Here is a 24,602-nt window from a genome sequence, read left to right on the forward strand (position 1 = left end):
AATGTACAGTAAAAACAAGATATTGCAACTACACAGAACTATTAAAAGTCTCTTACACCTACGAGTGCTGAGAGCGATGACTTTTCAACAACACAGGAGACAAGAAAATACTGTGGTTGCAAGAATGACTACTGTGAAATTCATATTGTTATAATCATAATTTCCTGTTCCAAAGACCTTGCAATGGGTTCACGCCTGCAGTGATAAAAGAGAGGCTTAAATTTAAGATCTTAGATTATGCCTAAGAACTTAAAAATTCTCCCTTTTTAAAAATAAAAACTATGAAATTGGTCTTTCAAATAGGAGCTGTTTTTTGTTTTGTTTTGATTTTTTAAATCGAGTAGCCTCTCTCCCATCAGTAGGAAAATCATTTATAAACAGATTCAAAAGTTGTGGCCCCATGACTGAGCCCTGGGAGACACCCATTATTTCAGAGTTGCTCATTTTTCAGCTCTCACACAGCCTCCTTTCTAAATAACAAATAACCAGAATAATGGGCTTGTGTTTTCTGGTACATTTATGTGGAACTGGGTTTTGATTTGCAAGTTTGAATGAGACAGTGCAAATCTGATCTCTTTCTGAAAGTCATTCATTATCAGAATATTCAAATGCTTCAAGTATTGTTTGGTTTAGTTTCCAACAACACTTGTGCATGTGTAATAAATCTCCAGTCAACATTTGGGGAATGACAGATTTTTGATCCACTGGTGAAATCTACACAGAAAACCGAAACCACATGTTGGGAGGAAAGATATATTGTGCAATCATTTAAACAGTCTTAAGTTAATCTGCAGTGTTTTCAACACACTTTTCTCCAACTTCAACAGGCTTCCATGTCCGTGCTGTTTCTAAAAAAAACAAAAAAAACCAAAAACAAGAATCATCACCTTATTATTCATTCAGATGAGATCAAAGAATACTTCTGAATAATCTGGGTTTGATTCCTCTGTTTTTCTCTCTCACAATATTCTCTCTGTGTATACGTTCGTATGTGTTCCTTCGGGGGGGAGGATGCCGATCAAAGCGCTGTCTTGACTGTGAATTCCTCAAATAAAACAGACTTGTAAGATTGTTTAATAACCGTGCACAGTAAACAGGGAGCTAGGCCTTATTTTGTATGCTCCTAATGTTAAATTTGGTTTCATTCAGTGACCATCATAGCCATTTTTCTTCATCAAATATCCTGAAATGAAGTAGAATTGCACAGATTTCTGTCCAGCGAGGTAACAAAGTCTCACTGCCTTCACTGTGCACGGACATGTCATGCTTATGTGAATAGTCAATCCACAAATTCCAATTCTGAACCAGGAAAAACTGGCTGCTGTTCTGCATTTCTTCTTCGCATCATTTTGTTGTCCCTTTGCATTGTGATCTCTCTCTTTGTGGTTGTTTTGCATGTTTTTTGGGTCTCTGTAGTTGTTTTACATCTCTTTACAGTTATGATGCACCTTAGGCGAGTCATCCTGTTTCCTCTTGTGACAGTTTAACCCCTTTATGTATCATCTTTGTGTCTCTTTGCAGTCATGATCTGTGTTTTTAAGTCACTTTTTGCATGTGACACCCTGGGCAGTAGGACCCCAGTAGGACTGGAATTCAGCAAATTGCTTTTTGCAAGTATTATATTTAATGCTATCAGTTCATTGAAAGAAAGACATTAAAATGACATCATGTTTTTCATATGGTGAGTTATGTAGGAGCCCATGATCCCTGCGAGGCCTGGTGCCCCAAGGCCGAACACAGCCAAGGGCAACCCCTCAGCCTGCAGGGTCAGGGTAAGTGAGGGGCATGAAAATTATGGCTGTGTTTTTCATGGTTATCTGATAAACACTGTAAGCAACATTAAGCAAAGCAACATTAATTAAGTGCTAAAAATACCAAAGAGTTCTTTAGCAAACACAGAATCAGCTTTTAGCTCAACAGGCTGGTTGATATTTGGCTGCCCTCTAGAGGCCAAGAATATTACTCTTACAGGTCTGTTGATTCCAAATTGCTTATCACTTAATTCTTGATCCTCTTTGGAAGAGTCCCTGCTGATTAAGGTGGATAAAATGAGACTTTCCAAATATTTGTTTGACAGGAAAAAAAAATATCAAATGTTTAATTTCTAAAAATATTCTTTTGTGGAAACAGTAAGTACACCTTTGGTATTGCCCATTTAGCTGATATAGCTTCTTGTAGGCATAAGTGTTAACATGTCTCTGAAATGCACATGGAAATTTTTGACCACTGTCACATGTAAAATCTGTTCAGCTGCATAATTTGCGAAGCTTTCACCCACAGCTGCCTGCCTTAATAAGGTTCGCTACATTTGTTCAAATAGATTTTTATCCTCATGTACCAAAAGTGTCTAAGAATGATTAAACTAATCTGAAGTTTTAACATATTACAAAGGGAAGAAAGTCCTTTGGTTAGTTTTGTACATGATACTCATTTTAATTGGAAAACCACCCATGCTTTAATGTTGTTGAGATATAATCAATAATGTGCAAAACAGTGGTTCAGCTTCTTCTCCTATCAGCTTATCTGTGGTGAACCGTTGTACTACTGTGCAAACTGAGTGAAAGTGCATAGTGAGGGGGTGTAGGGGCTGTATTGGAAATGGGCCAGTCTCTCTTTGTTGAGGTCCTGGTAAATGTTTTACAGGTTTAGGGTTACAGAGTTGTGGTTCAACTTTGAACAACAAAGATTTACTTGGGTTGTTTTGCTCCTTTCTTAAGATGCAAGAGAGGTTTAATACTTAATTATTTTTTAATTTAACCAGGAATGTCCCGTTAAGATCAAAAACCTCTTTTTCAAGGGAGTAATGATTGTTAGGTTGACAATACTAGTTGTATTTTAATATTTTTTATTTTATTTTTTTAAACTTTCTGGAGCCTTTGAACTGCACTGATGTTCGCTTTAACTAATATGAGTATATCCACCCTAGCAGTGCAGACAGCCAGATTGGAAACCTGCAACTGTTCATTTCATATTTACTTCAAAATGAAACAGTCTTGTGTCTATCACCTTACAGAGCTAGAGAAAGCTTTTCTGAAACTTCACTGTGTCTGCAGTTAGAGTTAGACCAGATCAGTTAGTTGGTAAGATCTTATTCCACTTGCCACCGAGCCTTTTGAAATGTTTGAAACGATGCAGGAAAGTTTGCAGTTTGTTTTCTGACAATTCTGGGCTTCATAACTGAAATAAATTGAAAACAAGCGATCAGAGTGACAAGTCACACCTGATAAAAGCTGCTATTGTCAACACCAGACTGCAACAGACTTTTTGCTTAATTGAGCAGAAACACAGAGAAGTTTAGGAAAGCAGCTGAAAAACACCATTACCAAAATAGTCTGAAGAAAGTGCAGCAAATGAGTGGTATTCATTAAAACTACCTGCCTAATAATTTGCAGTGGATACTGTGGCTTCCTATCTCTGGTTATGGATTAGGTAGATGTGTGTTTTTCCAGTGCAACAAGTGGATGCTTGTTTAGATTGGGATTTGCATAGTTTCAAGGCTGGATCTGGAGTTTTTTTTTAAAGCAGTGTTTCCAGGACTTTCCTGCTGGACAGGGAGCCCTGACATTGTTCTGCTGTTGGAGTGCTGCCTATGTGTGCGTCCAGTCTGTAGCAGTTCTTAGCTGGCTGGTATATGTCGCTATCTCGTGAATGTGTCAAAGTACACATTTACACATGACAGGCAGAACCAAAGATTTTTATTGCATCAGGTGCTTTATCTTGTAATGGCTATATTACAAGGTGGTGGGTGGTAGGTAGATTTCAAGGCCAGTGAGAGTGGTTGGGCAGACCTGCTAACAGGAAGGCAGAGAAGTGATCAGGAGGAGCAAGGGAGAACCAATATTTCTTAAAGTGTGGATACCAGCAAACTCCTTCTGGTGTTGAGCAGACACAGTGACTTTATTCATTCATTTAAGATTTCATTGTTGCTTAGCATAAAGATCTAACCTGTAGTTCTTGTATGAGCCAAGTTGTAGAGGTAGGCATACGTATGCTGGCTTTGTCACTTGAATCGACAGGAATTGCTGCAGTATCCTCTCTCTTATCACAAATTCTACAAGAAACCAGCAGGACTGCTAGGGGACAAATCATGGTATCAGTCCTAGCAGAATAATTACAACACAGCCTGCCAAGTAAAGCAAACATTTATATTATTAGGCTGCGCTGTGTAAATCTTAGCTAGACACACTTCATACAGACTTTAATGACATAAAAACCAATAAAACAAGAAAAACCAGGAGTCTCACAAACCAATCTGTTTCATGCCATTTTATTTATCCATAAATGCTTTTTAAATTTTTGCTCATATGAATTCATATGAATGTCCACAGAGGAATTCACTGAACTATTTAAACTGATTGTAGTGATACACTACTGGACAGAGGTGGGACCAAGTCATTGTTTTGCAAGTCTCAAGTAAGTCTCAAGTCTTTATCCTCAAGTCTCAAGTCAAGTCTCAAGTAATGTCAGGCAAGTCAGAGTCGAGTCTCAAGTCACTGGTGTAAAAGTCCGAGTCAAGTCACAAGTCTGAAACTTTGAATTTCAAGTCCTTTCGAGTCTTTAAAAAAAAAAAAAAAAAACGAAAAAATAATGTTGCAGTTATATGCTAAATGTAAATATTAGACCATGTAATTTTAAAATCTGTGTTTTTCTCAACACATGACAAAATAGTGAACTTAGAAAATATACACAAATTGTGAAATTGCACCTCTTTAAAATGCAGCTCAATTAAACTTAGCTCCAAGAATAATTTTCACCGACAGTTCTGAGATAAGCTGCATGTTATTCTTGGATGCGGTTGTAGGACCGGTGTTGCACAACACCGGCTTTAAAATCGCATGACAAAAATATCATACACATTAAAAAAAAACTGTATCACCAACGTAGCCTGGACAACATTTGCTAGTTAGATGAAGTCAGCTATCTCATCGTAGCATATTTATATGCATATTTATAATCATACGGTTCTTGGAGTGAGTGCATACACTCATGAAGTTTAGTAACTTCCGGTCACTGCAACAAGCCCAGGTACAGTTTACCGACAGATGGGTGCAGGACCTTGAAATGCACCGTGTAGAACGAAAGACCATCGTACATATCATAAGTTTACCAGCCTCACAAATTGTCGTCATAAATACACATTCCTTAACCGTTTATTAATAGGACCTTTGAGCTCAACGGTAATTAATTAGCAGTGGAAATAATTTCTGGTAGCATCACAGAAATGTAGCAGTGACAATAATATTGTATGCTGTAATCGTACTGGGCAATTAGTGATACAAAAAACCTGTTTTATCCTGTGAATAAAAGTATAGTTTTTGTCAGTGTACCATAATAACAGAAGCGAAACGCAATATTGTGTCAGGACAATTCACTATTTATGCACAATAAACAAAGGAGCATAGCGCGACAATTTCTGTTCAGCGCCAGACTTGCTTGTAACTAGGGTTGCCAACCGTCCCTTAAAATACGGAATCGTCTCGTATTTAGAAACAAAAGTACACGTCCCGTATTGAGCTAATAAGGGACGCACTTTGTCCCGTAATACAGTGAGAATCAAAAGTAGTCTATAACTTTTAATGGAATTAACGCTTTGTTTGAAAACATAATTCCCAGCCCCTCTCCTGCTTTGTGACCAATGAGCTGACAGCACACTTACGAGTATGACAATTCAGATTACCGCTCATCTCATTGGTCAAGGAAAGGTCGCTTACGGAGAAAATACCGGAAGACAACAGATGACCACAACAAGAAGCATGGCCAACAGGGGAACAAACGCCGACTCTGCGGTGCAAGTCTCGGACGACAGTACACCTAAAGCTGGGCAAACACTGTGCGATTTTTTCAGTCACGTTATTCAGCTCCTGCTCAAACTGTACGATTGACTCGCAGGGGTTAGAAGTTGGTAGGTCACGATGCAGGGTCTCACACTATACCGCCCGATGCTCTGATGCGACCTGAGTGCTCACACTGTGCCTCCATAAAATGAAGGTTATAACAGAAAATCTGTCGCGCTCTCTCTCTCCGTCTTTCACTCACACAGACACACCACCACCATCAACTTTGCTAAATTGCTAATGAAAAACATTGATCAGGCAGCTGTGATTGAGCAGCAGTGTAGATCCAACTATTTTCACGGTTGTTGTGTCGTGATAATTTCTGAGGCCACATCGAAAAGGCTCGGATGAGCTTTCCAAAGTTCTACAAGTTGTACCTCCATCGCTTGTGTCCAGATCACACGCTGCACAGCCGTGCTGCTCCGTCTTTTTCGCCGACATTTGTGTTTGCGCGTGAGCAGTGTGACAAACTGTGGTGACACCCTCCCGACCAAGCGATTGATGATCGGGAGCTGGTCGTGAGGTGTTAATCGCGTCTCGTTACCCCACGTATACTACACGATACACGACGCACGATGAAGGCCAAAATCGGGCCGATCGCCAAAACGGTCGCACGACTCAAAAATCGGCTCAAAATGGGCCAAAAATCGCACAGTGTGAGCCCAGCATTACACTCACACAGACACACACACCACCACCATCAACTTTGCTAAATTGCTAATGAAAAACATTGATCGGGCAGCTGTGACTGAGCAGCAATGTAAATCCAACTATTTTCACGGTTGTGTGCCTCCATCGCTTGTGTCCAGATCACAGGCTGCACAGCCGTGCTGCTCCATCTTTTACACCAACGTTTACGTGTTTGCGCGCGAGCAGTGTGAGCGGCTGTGGTGAGACCCTCACGAGCGATTGATGATCGGGAGCTGGTCGTGAGGTGTTAATCACTTCTCGTTACCCCACGTATACTACACGAGGCACGATGAAGGCCAAAATCGGTCCGATCACTCAAAAATCGGCTCAAAATGGGCCTAAAACCGCACAGTGTAAGCCCAGCATTAGAGCAGCAATGTTTGTTCAGAGAAAGGGAAGAATGGGAAAAGGAAAACACCTGGCTGGAAAAAGTTAATATGGGCATGTGCAGTGAATATCAGTGCTATGTGGCCAGAAGTGTGATAATATAATTTATTTTGTGTAATAAACAACTGTAAGGATAGATGATTACAACAAATAGATGACTAATACATAAAAGTAATACATAGATGAATAATGATGATGAGTTAAGATGCGTAATCATGGGAACAAGCGGGTTTACAAACAGGAGCAGCTGATTAGCATTAAGCCAATTGTACTAAATGCACTAAATGTGCACTGTTACAAGAATGTTTTTCTTTCTATTGTTTTCTATTATTTTAAGTTAAGCAGGACAGAGTTCTTTTAAAGAAAGATTTACTTATATTCTCAAAAGTTAAGCATGACAGGCTTCTGTTTAAGAAAGAGACCTGTTTTATGTGTTAATGTTGTCATTTTGAGCTAAAAATAAATGGCTAAATGATCATTTGTTTCACATGTGTTCATATCACAAAGAATACACATCTACTTAAATCAAATTCAAGTCAAATGGTTAAAAAAATAATTTCACACACAAAAAAAGAGCTAGAAAATTCACCACACTGGGAAGGGTGAAGACAACTGGGTCGCCCGGCCCTGGCCACGAGGTGTCCCTTATTTATTTTTCAGGGAGTTGGCAACCCTACTTGTAACCTATATCACTAATTATGTTATGAAAATGACGTATTAAGTACTAAAAAACACTGACCTTCGTGTAAATGCTTGGAGCAGACTAACCTGTGAGCTGGAGTGTTCTGGGACGTTATATTTGATCTTTGAATGGCTGCAATCCAGGCCATCCGTCGCGTCTTTGTTACTTCGGAAACATGGCTTGAACAATTTCTCTTCAACGACGTAATCCGATAACAACCGATCTCTTTACCCGTCGGCTTCTCGTGGCTGTCATGCGACCGGCTATTGCAGTTAATAATACAACGGCTTCTTGACATTTTTGTGTTTCTTTTTATCGCTGTATAACTGATTTTAATTGAAAGCCTGCGTGCGCTAGTACCGCTTGCCACGAGTTCCCAGAATCCTTTGCGGTTCTACCCGTGAATGACGTCACATTTTCAATCTCTATATAATATGCATGTTAAATTTTATATTTGGGGTAAAATATCAAGTCTTTTCAAGTAAACCGGTTCAAGTCCAATTCAAGTCCCAGGTCATTGGTGTAAAAGTCCAAGTCAAGTCACAAGTCTTAGAACATTTTTTCAAGTCAAGTCTAAAGTCATAAAATTAATGACTCGAGTCTGACTCGAGTCCAAGTCATGTGACTCGAGTCCACACCTCTGCTACTGGATTTAATGTTGCTGGAAGCAGCACAGTGGTCTTATGGTGGGGAAACACTCATGACCGCCCGGATGCTGTGGAAAGAAAGAGAAAAAAAAACTGAGTTTCACTTTAGCAAATAATAACTTGTGTTTTTCTTCAGCTGTGAAAGGCAAATCTACCATTTGCAGTTCTTCATGAGTTCAATGGCATCATTGGCTTGATCCAAAGTCATGTTCTGACTAATAAACTCGTCCACTTTCAACTTCTTGTCCAGGTAGTCTTTAACCATCTTGGAGACGCCGTCCTTACTCTTAAATCCTGAATCACAAGATTAAAATAAGAGCCACATTTTAGAACATGTAAACTTAAAGCTCCTTTACTTGCGATTCATCACTCAATGATAATAGTTATTTGTGGGGATGTAACAGTCTAAGGTCTAGGGGTAGGTGTGGGGAACAGTAGAAACAGGACCAGGAAAGAATGAGAAGGAAGCCAAACAAAGCAGTGTGGTGAATATTAAGTTCTTATTATGAACAATCCCAAGTCAAAGAGATTGTTCTTATTAATAAAGCGGCGTTGCAAAAAAGACAAAGGTCACAACTCAGTCTTATGTGTCTTAAGAAGGTGGAAGAACAAACAAGCACCAAAGAATAATGCACTTCTAAAGCCCACAGGCCCACCCTAATCACTTGTAGCAGCACACACCTTACTGCTGCTGGAGCCCACACTACTCACTGAAAGCAGTAAACCTCCCCACTGCTCCCACAACTACACTATAGCACCTCTCCATTCCCTAACAATCAGTGCAACGACAAAGAGAAAACCCACCCCACTCTAACCCTATATAAGGTCTGAGAGTTAACTGCTAACTGGGTCCAGGTGCTGAATGAGGGAATGAGCAGCAGCTGTATCCTGGAGTGAGGGCAGAGAGAGAAAGAGCAACACCACACCCACACACTCCCACAGCCTCACAGGATGTAAAATAGACTGATCTCACCTCCAAACATGGAGCCCTTCCACGTACGTCCAGAGATGAGGTGAGCCGGTCGAATAACTATGTCATGCAAGTCTGTCCATCCAACAATCACACTGACACCCCAACCTTGGGCTGAAGACTCCAGGGCACTGCGCTAGATGGAAAAGGGCACAGAGTCAGTAGATCAAAGGGCTTCTTCAATGATTAAAATCAATTATTACATTTTAAATGCTAAGGGAAAAAAAAGTATGCTTGGTTAACTTTATTTCATGCTCCATGTTCTTAAACCACATTAGATTAAATCTCCCTACCATGACTTGCACATTCCCAACACATTCCAATGAGTAGTCCACGCCTCCATTGGTCATCTTAGTGAGCACTTCATGGATAGGTTTATCGTGATCTTTGGGATTCACAAAGTCGGTGGCTCCAAACACTTTGGCCTTCTCAAACTTGTCTGGATTGACGTCAACAGCGATAATCCTTTTGGCTCCTGCAGCCTTGCAGCCCATGACTGCAGCCAAACCCACAGCTCCCAGACCAAACACGGCACAGGTGGAGCCCGGCTCAACCTACAAGATGAGAGACTTAGACACTTTGTGCTGGGTATAGTAAAGTTCTAATATATAGAAACATAATGAATGGACATATTCTGTATCTTCTAATGAGTGGTAACTCTTGCCAAAGCATTTCAATCTTGATGAGAATTTCTATTGAAAAGATTTTAGTTTTAAGTCAAAAATGGCTCAATTTATTGTTGTGATTTGGGGCTATATAAATAAAATTGAATTGAAATGAAAAGGACTCAGTACCACCAAGCACACAAATTATTTCAACTTTTTCCTCTGACACTGTTCTCGTTTTCTCCACCCTTCTTCTCCTCTCTTGTCTGCTGCTTTGGATGAATGAAAGCATTTATTGTCATTGTATATGCAATCAAATTACAGTGTCTCTAACCATACATTTGAATATTTATTCCAAGCATTTAAACTCCTGTTGTTAGATTGAAATTGTTAAATGTTTCCATTGTTTTACTTAAATTTGTAAACCGTGCCTTAAACTGCACGGTTAGATATTCTTCTGTTCCTCCCCTACACATCTATGATGCTGGGGGAGGTAATTAGCTGTAGCCGTTTAACTGCAGGCACATTCTATGTGAGATTCTGGTTTCCTTATCTTCTGAGGAATGTCCACCCCCGGCCATTTAGGAGCTCACCTATGCTTGCATATGGTGAACCATTAAAGTTAAGCCGTATACGGGTGTGGGGAGATGACCTTTGGATAACTAGGAAATGTGGTTAAACCGTTGCAAGCATATATTGTGTGGCAGGAAGTCATGTACACACACACAGTGTTCTAACCTTTTGTGACCATATGGGTGGTGCTTGTATTCACTGAATAAAAAGCTGCAAGGGAAGGCTGTTTCTTTGAAGTTGGCTAGGAAACAGGTGAGCAGCGTTCAGCTCCAAGAGCCTGGTTCCAACCAGCCTCCGTTGCTAACAAGTAAAAAAAACGGTTCCATCGTCGTCTTGCTTTCTTCCGGGGTGATGAGTCTCTGAACTAGCTGGTCTGCTGAAGCTTTACAATCTCTATTCTTCACAACCTCACCTTTCCACCTGTCTCTCTCTCTCATCCACACACGTATTCTGTCTTGGTTCTGTTGATATTTATTCATCTTCTTCCCAGAAAGTGCCTCCACCACTACAAGCTCACTCTCACCTGTTTCCTACTCTCACTACAGATCACAATGTCATGTCCAGACACCATAGCGGAGACATGAGGTTGAGATACGAGGCGTGGTGCTTTGTATTATAGATTAAAAAAAATCTCGTGGCCTTGTTTGTCTGAAGGACATTGTTCCAGATAACTTCCTTGTTCTTTTTAGAGAGAAAAGTCTTTCTACTGCCAAATTCTCGAAACAAGCTCCACTTATTGAGTCTTTTTTTTTTTGTTTTTTTTTAAATTGTGCTGTCATAAAGTTTAGCATTTATAGTTGAGGCCAAAATTATTAGCCCCTCCAGGAATTAAGGCACATTTATCTAAACTTCTTCCCAATGTTTGCAGCATTGATAAAACTTGATATAATTAAAAATTCACCAGTGCTATTTGGTAGCTTCTGGTACATTTTGTAATATAAAATATATTTTTAGGCTTACTTTTTACCATATAGTGTAAAAAATAAGGGGTGGTCAAAATATTAGCCTCATGTGAATGTTTGCTTTCAAAACACACCTACAGTAATTAACCAATCAGCTTTGAAATCACACCTGTGCAACCAATTGGCTTCCTAACGACATTCAATCAGCATCAGCTTGTCTTGCAACAAGACAATGACCCCAAACATACATTGAAATTAGTCCAACAGTTCCTCAAGGATACTAAAACCAAGATCCTGGAGTGGCCCGCACAGACCTTAATCCTATTAAGAATCTGTGGCAAGTGCTCAAAGTGACATTCACTCCAGTCAAGATTTTGGCATTTTGCTAATGTACACCTGAATCCTCCAGATCAGCAAACACTCAAAACTTCTGCTTCTGCTCTTCCCAGATTGGTTTAAAGTGCCCTGATATGTCACAGGGCCTCTACAGACACACTTAAAAGATTTAAGCAGCAACAACTGCAGGGTTCACTTCCAAAATCTGGAAAAATTATGTATGAACGTCTTAATACTTCTCTGAAAGAGAGAACAAGCGCATTTCCAATTCCCAAATCCAAGCCCAAATTACAAACCTTAGCGGTATTAACAGCTGCCCCATATCCAGTGCAGATCCCACATCCAAGAAGACAGACTTTGTCCAGAGGAGCAGCAGGATCAATCTTAGCCACAGCCATCTGATTGATCACAGTGTACTCAGAGAAGGTGCTGGTCCCCATAAACTGCAGCACCCTCTTCCCTTTACAGGTAAACCTGGATTCCACTCCAGCCATGATGGCCTGATTAATCCTGGTCCTGAACAAGAGAATTTATGCTAAAATTAAAAACAACATTTTTTAAAGGCACGTGTCTAATGCTCTAACAGCCTATGAACAAAACTGAAGATAAAATGGATCACAGGAGATGAGTGCTCACCATGCTACCTCACACTGGTTGGTCCTGGGATTCTTACATAAGTGGCATTCTTTACACTGAGAGAGGAAAAGAGGAATCACCTTGTCTCCTAAAAGAAAACAACAGTGAAACCAAACAGAATATTTCCCATGCTTCTTTTTAGAGGCTTTGCTGATGCTGTTATTGTTGAGCTGCGTGACCTCAGTCGATGGAGAATATCTACTTAATTTACTGCTAAGTATTATGATTGAGTGGCCTGGACCACAAGATCCAACAGCTTTAAACATTTAGTTGTACAAAGCTGCCAAAAGAGAAACTGCAAACATTTAGATTGTAAAAAAAGACTTACTGGTTACTGTATTTTTTTCACATCCCATTAAGCAGACATGTACTGTCTTGGCTGTAAACACATGAAACTGACAGGACTCTTAGGAATTCAAAACTGACCTGGCTGAAATTCCGTAACTCCAGGCCCCACGCTCTCAACGATGCCGGCTCCCTCGTGGCCGAGGACAGTTGGGAAGCCATCTTTATGCATACTCTCGAAAAGATGGTACAGGTCTGTGTGGCACACCGATGTTGCCACAATCTGCACAAAAGCTAATCATTAAAGACTGTAAACACTGACATGCTATCCAACCTTTCATTAAACGGACCTTCCAAACTGCATCGAGCAAGTTGTTTTTAACACAAGGACAAAAAAAGTTATAAAATTGTAATAAAACAAATACAGATATGTGTGTGTCTTGAAGGTGGACAGCTCTTACCTTGATGCGAACCTCATTGGCTTGAGGTGGGGCGACCTCAATCTCCTCAATCACTACGGGCTTGTTGGGCTCCCAGGCCACTGCTGCCTTGCACTTGATGACCTAAAAGGCAGTGACAAAAAATTAAGTGTGACATATGCTACAATGCTACAAACACTTCCTGAAATTCTTTAATTTAATATTGTCATCTGAAGTGTGACAACCTATAATCTGAAGTGCATTCACATGAATCTGCCACAAGATAAGTCTTTTCGAGTGCTATGAAGTCAAGAGAACGACCACACACACACACACACACACACACACACACACACACACACACACACACACACACACACACACACACACAACACTTGTGTGTGTGCTACAGCTACACAGCTATATTAGAAAGTACTGTAACATAATGGAACGTTTATATTATGTTTCCTTCTTTAGTTATAAATGCCGTTGCACTCAGAGAGGGATATTTAAGTGTCAAATTAGCTGTTAAGCCTGAAAGGCTTTCATTCCTCGCCTATGTATGCTTCAGTAGAAAAGATAAAAGTACATCAGTGGAGCAATGATCAGCAGTTCAAAGTCCATACAAGAGTTACCCGGCAAACATAAGATTTATTACTGCTGTATTCTTTTAATCTTATTTGGTTTTCTTCAGTTGATACATTTCTTTTTAAACTACAGCAATAAGTATGGTTTGTGTGGGCTTAGTAAACATTGGCTTTCCTTTACTGCTTTAATTTTAACCAACCAACAGAAAGCGGCCGAATATGTTTAAGCTGTGTGCTGAGCCAGGGACATGTGCTATGTAACTGGGGCAAACAGGAAACACAGACACACAGGAAAAGAGGAATTTAAGCCTGAGCAACTGGTAATCCTGGTAGAAAAGAAAATCAGCTTGAAATATTTCTTGTGTTTTCACATATTTAAAGCAAGGTTACAACTAAAAAAATGGGAAAAATACAGGGAGAAATGCATGAAGACAACACATGTTGAATGCACATAATGCCAAATAACTCATGTTAAATTAAACTTACCTTTCCAGCTGTAGCCATGGTTGTTGCCAAGAATAACGTCCACGAGTTGATGTGAAGACGAGGAGCGAGGGAGGACTGCAGCTGAAGGACAAGAGAGCGGGAAGGGGAAAAAAAAGCTCTGCACTCAAGGTTTAGATAATACCGGTCATAGAGACATTCAGGTGGTCAAGGACTTTAACCTTGCATCAATATTGCCTACATTTTCCACTTAAGTGCGTACACACATATATATACATATACATATATACATACACATATATACATACACATATATACATACACATATACATACATATATACATACATATATATATATATATATATATATATACATACATACATACATACATACATACATACACATATATATATATACATATATATATATATATATACATACATATATAAAGCAGCTGGATAGCGTAGTGGTTAAACTACACGCCTTTGGAACAGAGGATCGCAAGTTCGATTCCTGCCTGGGGCGTCTGTATCCAGTAAGGGTCCTAAGGCTAGACCCCCTATGCTAAGCAAGCCTACCGCAGACATGAGCGAGACAGATAAATATGAAGGCATGCCGGCTCGGACGTCGCCCGGATCAACAAGGTCCGCGTCAGGTGTTGAGGAACCAGGGCACCCTGACGAAAAGTGGGCTACTGGAACAAGAAGGCATCGATGGGCAAGGGACGAAAACAGGGCGTTGTTGGAATGCTACTACGCAAGTAACCCCGGCGGAAGGGGCTACATGAATAGGATGAGGAACCTATGGATTCTTCGATACCCAACATCCACAATGACGGCGAAACAACTAGTAGCTCAGTGTTCCAACATTCGAAAGAAGGGACTGCTCTCACAGCTAGAGATTGACGAGGTACAACACAAATGCTACGGCAAGGAGGAGTCAGGACGCCAGGTCAGGGGGGAGATATCATCACCCCCACCCGAGATTGGGTACATAGCCCCAAGTGCGATAGGAGAAGGATCGTTGAGTGCGAGAGGAACTGACCTGAAAAATAGGATCATGGCCAAGCTTGAAACCTGGATCCCCCGTAGCCGGTTACCAAGATTACGTGAAGTACCCTCAGAAGGTCTGCTAGATGATGTTAATGCAGCACTACGGGCAATACCTACAACCACGATTACCGACACTAACAAGCTGATCTACAATACGGCAGCAGTGATCAGTGAGATGCTTGGCTACAAATTGAACAGCCACAAGGGGCAGTACCCTCCATGGAGAAGGAGGCTAGAGGGCAAGATCAAAGTAGCACGGAGGGAGGTTAGCCAACTAACAGAGTTGCAGAAAGGTGCGACAAATAAGGTGCCTAAGAAATACAGCAAGCTGTCCATACCTGAGGCCTTGGAAACTGCCAAGCAAAGACTCACAGCCATATATATATATATATATATACATATTGCTGTATAGCCTGGTAGTGTGGATCAGTGAATCGATGTCTCGTTCACTCTTGGCATACAGCTTGATGTCATCCATGTGCAGGAGGTGGCTGACAACTGCTCCGTTCCGTAGTCGGTATCCGTAGCCAGTCTTGTTAATGATCTCACTGAGGGGGTTCAGGCCTATGCAGAACAGCAGTGGGGACAGAGCATCTCCTTGGTAGATCCCGCACTTGATGGTGACTTGTGCTATGGGCTTGGAGTTGGCCTATAATGTTGTACGCCACATCCCCATTGAGTTCCCGATGAAGGCTCTTAGGGTCCCATTGATCTTGTACAATTCTAGGCATTCCAGTATCCAGCTGTGGGGCATTGAGTCATAGGCCTTCTTGTAATCAATCCAGGCCGTGCACAGGTTGCTCAGTCTGGTCTTGCAGTCTCTGGTATTCTTGCCAATTCCTTTCTGTGTCCCGCTCATGTATTGACCCATGTGCCTGTTCATCTTAGCCGATATGATGCCTGACAGGAGCTTCCATGTAGTACTGAGGCAGGTTATTGGTCGGTAGTTGGAGGGGACCGGTCCCTTCTTGGGGTCCTTGGGGATCAGGACCGTCCGACCTTCGGTTAGCCATTCCGGGTGTCTCTCGTTAACTAGCAGCTGGTTCATTTGTGCTGCCAGACGCTCGTGGAGTGCAGTCAGCTTCTTTAGCCAGTAGGCGTGAACCATGTCGGGCCCTGGTGCTGTCCAACTCTTCATACTGGAGACCCTTTCTTGGATATCTGCCACTGTGATGGTTACTGGACCCTGTTTAGGGAGGTCGCTGTGGTCTGCCCTCAGATCCACTAGCCACTGAGCATTGCCGTTATGGGTTGCGTCCTTCTCCCATATGCTCTTCCAGTATTGCTCCGTCTCCAGCCTTGGTGGTGCTGTTCTCTTATTATTATTGTTCCCTTGCCACTGAGAGTACACCTTTGCTGGTTCTGTGGAGAACAGCTGGTTTATTCTCCTGCCTTCTATCTCTCTGGTGTACCTCCTCAAGCGGCTGGCCAAAACCCGAGGCAGACGGTTGACCCAGTTACCATTTGTTAAGGAAGCACAGAGCGCAGCCCGAATGACCGATGAAACCGCTGGCACATCCCGTGTGGACCTTAACCCCCAGGACCTCATCAACAATTGTTGTTGGACCAAAGCGCCGACACGAACTGAGGGAGTCAACTCTTTACCGCTTTCCACAGGCCCGGCCAAACGAACTTGGCGCTGACCAGCTTGACCGAAGCCTGTACGCCCGGGTTAGAGATGGCATGAATGGAGTCGAAAACACGACGGCGCCACGAAAGGGGAACGACCGGGCGTGGGCGACAAGTCGCACAGCAAACTCGGACCGCCGTTTGCGGACCTTCGCCATGTCCAAGGGTCAGAGGCTTATGGTCAACATACACGGTAAAACTGCAACCCTCGAGGAAAAATCGAAAATGTCGCGTAGAGAAATGCACAGCCAATAACTCTGTCGAAAACACTGTATTTATGCTCAGCGTCTCGGAGTGTGCGACTGAAAAAGGCGAAGGGCTGCCAGGGCACCCACCGCTACATCTGACGCGTCGGTGGTCAATGCGATCTCCGCTGACGGGAACGGGTGGGCCAGCAGAGCAGCGTTGGCCAGCGCCGACTTCCGCGGAAAACGCGGACGCGATCTGGGGACCAGTCAACAGGGTCTTTAGCCGTTTTACCTTTTTTTTTTTTTTTTTTTTTTTTTTGCCTGTCCCGTTTGGCTCTTTTGCCATCAGAATTGTTGTCTAAAGGCAAAGAAAGATGCCCAACGGATTTACTTTACCAAATTGACCATCCCAGCCTTGCCATAATGGTCCATTTGATTCACCTTTTATTGTTTATTTTATTTTCACTTACTGAATATGGGACAGACTTGACTGGGGGAAAGAAGGGGAGAAAGAAAGAGGGAAAGAGAAACAGCTGAGAAGAGGGACGGGGGAGAAGGGCAAAAACCAAAAACCAACAGAATGAGCAGAAAAAGAAAAAAAAGAAGAAAAAAAGAAAAAAAAATGCATATATCGATCACCTGGGTCACCTGCTGAGAAAGAAAAAAGAAAACAAGCAGAAGAGAACAAGAGTAATAGAATAAACAACATCACAATGATATATGGGAATATGACAGTAAATACTAAATATTAAACATTATTGTGCAGCACATAAGATCAACAGAACACAGTGTGCTTTGAGGTAGGAGCCAAAAAGGGTGTAGTTTGTGGGTGTGATCACCCGTGTGTACACCTGTGAGCATGGACGCGTTTGTTTTTTGTTTTTTAAAAGGTTCCTTCATGTAATGATCTGCTAGAGGGTGTGGGGGGGGGCCACAGCCCCGTCCTCCAGGGCATGAAGCAGGTATGGAGGAGATCAAAACTCCAGACATCCAGAGGCCCCCAGAATACAAAAGACCAAGGAAGACCAACAGAGGGGCAGCTGCGCCACTGTCCCAGAAAGAGCTGAGGAGAGTCCCAGATGAGGGCTCACTCAGCAGCCGCGGAGCAGAAGCCAGGGGGAGTTGCAGTGACGCGCCCGTGAGCTCCGCCGGCAGCCAGCCGTGCCTGAGTGACCGAGCCCCAGGCCGAGAGGCCGGGGGCACCCCACCTCCGAAGTGGCCCGAGCAAGCCCCAGGCTCCAGGCCCCGATAAGCGGCCGCCAAGGAGTGAGCCGGTGTGTACCTGGACACCCATCCCCGGACACAAAGAACCACCAACGCACCGATGTCTGAGGGAGTCCGCCACTGGCAGGGGAAGTGGTGGTAGGGGGAGATAGGCCTCCATACCTTGGAGGGCCTAAGATGTCCCCAGAGAGGTGGCGCCTGACACCCAACCTGACATATAGACACAGACATACAGGCACACACAGATACAAACATCCATTCCCACCCTCATGCTCTCATATGCACTTACTCCACACTCAAGCAACGTGGAGACAGACATAAAGAGACGCTGTACACACGATCACACTCCCCAAGCGTACTCTAAGCCCCGGGTCTAGGTACCCTTGCCCCTGGAGGGGGGGAACTGCACCCAGACCCAGGTGGTGTTACCCTTTTCCCTGCGGTGGGGGGAGGCAGACCGCCCCGACTCCGCAGCAGCAGGGAGGCCCCACACTCCAGACCGCAGTCGGACGGCCAACTCCTCCTCCTAGCCCCCCCGCTCCAGCAGGTCGCAGAGAATGGGGGTGAGAGAAGACTCCAAACCTCCCTCCACCCGCTCATTGTAGTGTTGATGCATGTGTGTTCTAAGGTGCATTCAAAACCCAGGAGGGCATGGAGCTACCTGCCAGAGAGCAGCAGGTAAGCGCATGGTCCCTCCTGCTGGCCCTCAATGTCTACGTGTATTTAAAATTGAGAGGTGGGCAACGACGCCAGGGGTGGGGTGTACACCCTGATGGTACTTTGGATTCCGTGTATCGTGCCCACCCCCAAGATCCTATATGTATGTGTAATGAGAGTGTGAGTAATGTGAATGTCTAAGTTGTGGGATAAAATTGAGGCAGAGGCAGCCAGACATACCCCTACTCCAAGGTCCTGCATGTGTGGGTGGTTGTGGTGGAGCGGGAAGAGGGAGGCAGCTGGAGATGGGGAGGGAAGGAAGGGAGGGGCAAGTGACCCCGCTGACCCCAGTAGGCACCCCCATACTCCGCGACCCACCAGGGAAAGGGGGCCCAGGTCCATCCAGACCGGGGCCCAGCGCAGCAGCGCCTCCCGGCCCCACAGAGCCCAGGACAGTCCACCCAACCCCACCACAGAGAAAACTGCACCCACCCCACCATCCACTCTTCTTCCAGACTACATAAGACAATAAACACCCAGGCTGAGATCTTCCTCCACCTCTCCTGTATCTCCCCCTCCTGTAGAGAGAGCCCCTGAGGAGAGGAAAGCTCCTGCAAGATGTGACAATCTTCCCCACCAGTTGAAGAGCCCCCCAGGTGGCTCGATGCACCGGCGGCACCCTGCTCCAGGGCTGGGCCCCCATGCACCCACCCGCTCACAACCCCGGCAACACACCAACCAGGACCCAAGCCCCCGAGGCCCTGCCTGGGCCCCAGCCCAGAGACGGAGCGCCCCCAGAACCTCACGCCCATCCCGGACCCACCCAGGGGCAGCCAGGCTACCAGGTCAGTAACCCACGTCCGTCAGCACAGACCCTCCCCTAGTCCCGCTGCACGCAGCCGCGAGGAAACAGTCACCTGAGAGCCAACAGAGCCCCTAACCGGACATGACCGCTACCCCGGGTTGAGCCCCCCAAGGAAGATGCCTCCGGGGAACCCCCCGACGCCCTAAGCCTGTCCCTACCCCCACACCAATCACAACAGTGAAGGCGGGACCAAACTATGACCCCCCACCCCCACTAGGTGATGGAGCTGATCAAAGGAGCCCAGAGCAATTGATCTGATGTGGTGGCAGAGGCTGTATCAAGACTAATGTAATCTAATAGATAATTTCTATATTGGTTAGAATTAAGATTATTTTTATTTTTCCAGTTCATGAGGACTGTTTTCTTGGCTATGCATAGGGCAGTGAAAACCATATGGGCGATATTCTTTTCTGAAGTGACATTATCTAAGCTGCCCAACAAACACACTAAGGGGGAAGTTGGAATGTTACATTTCAGACACTTCGATAAGTCTTCACATATCTCGCGCCAAAACTTCTGAACTGGTGGACAGAACCAAAGAGCGTGGATATAATTGTCCGGTGAATTGGTTTGGCAGTGTGAGCAGTTGTTGGTAGACGTAAAGCCCATCTTGAACATCCGATGACCTGTATAGTGCACTCTATGTAATATTTTGTATTGAATTAATTGAAGACTGGGATTTCTAATTAGATGAAAGGTTTTTAAGCAAATCTGAGACCAGAAGTTTAGGTCTAAGTTAACTGATAAATCCGCTTCCCATTTTGCAATAGGAAGTGATATTGATTCATCTGTTTTAGAAAGCATTCTGTATATTTTGGATAGTAATTTGGGGGTTTTAAGAGTAAGAAATTGAACCACACTTGGTGGTGTTTGTAGTTCAACTTGACCCGGTTTAAATTTCTTTTTTACTATGGATTTAATTTGTTGATATTCTAAAAATCTTTTCTTGTTGATCCCATATTGTGTAACTAGTCTGTCAAATGAAATAAATTCTGTTCCTTCTAGTATATGTTCTAAATATTTGATTCCTTTACCACTCCAATCTGAAAAGTTTATCATATTATTGTTTTGTAATATGTCAGGGTTGTTCCAGATAGGTGTACGTTTGCATGGGATTAATGAAGACGCTGTCAATTTTAGAAACTCCCACCATGCTGTCAGAGAAGCGCTGATGTTGATGCTTTTAAAGCATTCATGTCGTTGGATGTTTGAGCTGATAAATGGTAGGTCTGAGATCTCTAGATTATTGCAAAGTGCTTGTTCTACATCTAGCCAAGGTTCATCTAAGAGGGTATGTTTTAGCCATCCTGAGATAAACTGAAGCCTGTTGGCTAAGAAGTAGTGCTGAAAGTTAGGCAGTTCTAGTCCTCCTTTATCCTTGGTCTTTTGTAGTGTTTTTAAGCTTATTCGTGGGGGTTTATTTTTCCAAAGGAATTTGGACATACATGAATCTAGAGATCTGAACCAATCTTGTGGCGGTTTAGTTGGGATCATTGAGAATAAATAATTTATTTTTGGTAAGACCATCATTTTTATAGCGGCAACCCTTCCCATGAGTGATATGGGTAGACATTTCCATCTAGCCAGATCATCTTCTACCTTCTTTAAAAGTGGGATATGGTTTAATTTAGTTAGATCTGCAAGCTTGGGAGAAACATTAATACCTAAATATTTTATATTTCCCGATTGCAGTGGTGTAGAAGAGGAATTATGGAGGGAGCAATTAATCGGTAGAACTGTAGATTTTGACCAGTTAATTGAGTAATCTGATATTCTTGCAAAAGAGTTTATCAATTCAATCACCCCAGAGATATTGGTTTGTGAATTTTGGAGAAAGAGTAACACATCATCCGCATAAAGGCTGATTTTATGTTCCACGTTCTTGCATTTTATGCCCTTAATTACTGAATTCTGTCTAATTGCTGCTGCTAGTGGTTCAATAAAAATTGCAAACAGTGAAGGGGAGAGTGGGCATCCCTGCCTGGTGCCCCTCAAGAGACAGAAGCTGGAGGATGTCTGGTCATTTGTTCTAACACAAGCTGTTGGGGAATTATATAATATTTTTAACCAGTTTATGAAAGAGGATCCAAAACCAAATTTGTGTAAAGTTGCAAATAGAAATTTCCAGTTAACTCTGTCGAATGCTTTTTCTGCGTCTAAAGAGAATATTGTAGTTTCTAGGTTTTTACTGTATGAGTAGTCTATCAAATTAAGTAATCTACGTGTATTTGTTGATGAGTGCCTACCTTTTATGAAACCAGTTTGGTCAGGATGAATTAAGAGGGGGGTTATTTTCTCCAGTCTCTTTGAGAGAGCTTTGCAGATTATTTTAAGGTCTACGTTTATAAGGGATATTGGACGATAGCTTGAGGGATATACAGGGTCTTTGCCTGGTTTTAGCAGGAGATTAATGTTTGCAGAATTCATATTTGATGGAAGTCTGCCCTTTTCTTTAATTTCCAACAACGTTCTGTAGAAAACTGGTGCTAGAATCGACCAGAATTCTTTGTAGAATTCTGCAGGAAAGCCGTCTGGACCTGGAGCCTTATTATTGTGCATACTTATCAGGGCTTCCTGGAGTTCACCTGGTGTCAGTGGTGAATCCAGTGCCATTGCTTGAGTGTCCAATAATTTTGGAAGAGTTATGTTGTCCAAAAACTGATCAATTTCTTTTTTAGATGGGTTTATTTGTGGTGAATACAACGTTTTATAGAAATCCCTGAAAATGTTGTTTATTTGTATCGGATCATATATTGTGTTCCCAGATGAATCTTGAACAGCACATATAGTTGTTTTTTCTTTATTTATTTTTAGCTGGTTTGCTAGAAATTGACCGGATTTATTACCATGTTCATAATTTTGTAGGCGTAGTCTTTGTACTAAGAATTTTGTTTTTTTTATCAATTATCTCATTTAATTCTAGTTTTGTTTTGCGTATTTTGTTCAATGTTTCCTGATCTTGGTGGGACGCGTAGGCTTCTTCTAGTGATTTGATGTTTTTTTCTAATTCCTGAATATTTTTGTTTTCTTTTTTCTTTTTATGTGATGAGAAAGAAATTATTTTACCTCTCATCACAGCTTTCCCTGCTTCCCATAGAACAGAAGCTGATGTTTCGGGAGTGTCATTATAGTCCAAATATGAAGTCCACTCTTTTTTAAAATATTTAATAAAGTCTTCATCTTTAAGTAGTGATATATTAAATCTCCAGTTTTTTCTTGGCGTAGTATTATTCTTGTGCATTAGTGTTAAAGATACAGGACCATGATCGCTGACAGCTATAGGATGAATCTCAGTGTCTGAAATGTCGTTCAGCAGTGAGCTGCTGACCAAAAAATAATCCAGACGAGAGTAGGAGTGATGAACATGTGAGAAAAAAGTATATTCCTTACTGGTGGGGTGAAGGGAGCGCCATGCATCGCAAAGACCAAAGTCGCTCATATACTGTTTGATTATATTTGTGGACTGCCAATTACGCTGAGTTCCCGCTGTATTGAGCCTATCCATGTCTTCATTTAGTCCAAGGTTGAGGTCGCCTCCAAGAACAAGTGTGCCATCTAAGTGTTCAGAGAGTGCACTGAAAAAGCCGTGAAAGAATGAGGGATCATCAACATTTGGACCATATACGCTTGCAATACATAGCTTTTTATCAAGTATAGATAGTTTAATGATTAAGAATCTGCCCTCTGGATCTATAACTGTATCGAGTACTGTGAAATTAATATTTTTATGTATTAAAATTGCTACTCCCCTTTGTCTAGAATTATAACAAGCTGAGAACACATTAGGAAACTCAGCCGTTTTACCTTTTAAAGCAGCGTAGAGCAGTTATAACAGGTGAGCGGCCCGGGGAAGGAAATGATTATGAAAATTCACAATCCCCAGGAACTCCTGCAACGCCTTAACCGAGACGGGACGCGGAAAAGCTGCGAAGGCCTGGACCTTGTCCGGCAACGGGACCACACCGTCAGCGCAGATGCGGTTCCCCAGGTAATCTAGGACTGGAAAACCAAACTGGCACTTGGGCAGTTGATGATCAGGCCGAGCTCCGCCAAACGCTGGAAAACCTAACGCAGATGAGATTCGTGCTGGCCTGCCGAGCTGCTGGCCACCAATATGTCATCCAGGTAGACCAAAACGAAAAGCAGCCCGCGCAAAACAGAGTCCATCAGGCGCTGAAAGATCTGGGCGACAACTTTCAACCTAAACGGCATGCGCAGAAACTCGGACAAGCCAAAAGGGGTGATGACAGCGGTTTTAGGAACATCCCCAGCGCGCACCGACACTTGGTGATTTGGGAAAAATCGAGGTCCCTGCAAGATGGGCAGAAAAATCCTGGATGTGGGGAATCGGGTAACGGTCGTTCTCCGTAACGTTATTTAAAGGCCGAAAATCCCTGCATGGTCGCCACCGCCCGTCCGACTTGGGCGCCATGTGAAGTGGAGAGGCCCAGGCACTGTTCAGCCCTGCACAATGCCCAGGGGCTCCATAGCCGCGAACTCCTCCCGGGCGACGGACAGTTTCGCGGGTTCGAGACGACGCGAAACACCGGGGTACCGACCGTGGGGATATAATGCTCAACCACATGTTTCGCGGCTGCGCTGGAGAAAATTAGGAGTTGACAGCGACGGAAAATCTAACAGCAAACGCCGAAACACGTCTCCGGAGGCTACCAAATTGGCGCGGACGAGGGGGTCGGCGGCCCGTTAAGACGGGCCAGCGAAAAGAACGACAAAGCGTCAATCAAACGACTGTGCGCAACATCGAGTAACAGCCCGTGAGCACAAAGAAAATCGGTGCCGAAGATAGGCACCGAGCTGGCAGTAGCATCAAAGTTCCACTGGAATTCCCGACCGTGGAAACTAACAGTCACTAACCTTTCCCCATAAGTTGAAATAGGAGAACCGTTAGCCGCAGTCCGCCGCGGTCCGCGGCGGTGGGCGGGAAAAGGCTCTTCTGGAAGCCAGAGTCCACCAGAAAACAGCGCCCGG

General features: G+C 43.2%; 1 protein-coding gene across 1 annotated transcript; it reads right to left on the bottom strand.

The window, feature by feature from the left end:
- Positions 1-7,918: 7,918 nt before the first annotated feature.
- On the bottom strand, positions 7,919-14,692 carry LOC146611921 (alcohol dehydrogenase 1-like). Its single transcript, XM_085343487.1, has 10 exons — positions 14,577-14,692; positions 14,040-14,120; positions 13,009-13,110; positions 12,689-12,830; positions 12,263-12,350; positions 11,923-12,142; positions 9,504-9,764; positions 9,214-9,346; positions 8,396-8,534; positions 7,919-8,308 (listed from the first exon to the last, which is right to left on the bottom strand). Exons 1-10 carry the CDS (start codon positions 14,610-14,612, stop codon positions 8,275-8,277), a joined length of 1,236 nt encoding a protein of 411 aa, XP_085199613.1. The 5' UTR covers positions 14,613-14,692; the 3' UTR covers positions 7,919-8,274.
- Between the last annotated feature and the right edge of the window lie 9,910 nt (positions 14,693-24,602).

This window comes from Diplotaxodon limnothrissa, linkage group LG19, assembly GCF_057381915.1.
Source record: "Diplotaxodon limnothrissa isolate DT_005_m linkage group LG19, D_limnothrissa_male_GT1.1, whole genome shotgun sequence".
Classification (NCBI taxonomy): Eukaryota; Metazoa; Chordata; class Actinopteri; order Cichliformes; family Cichlidae; genus Diplotaxodon; species Diplotaxodon limnothrissa.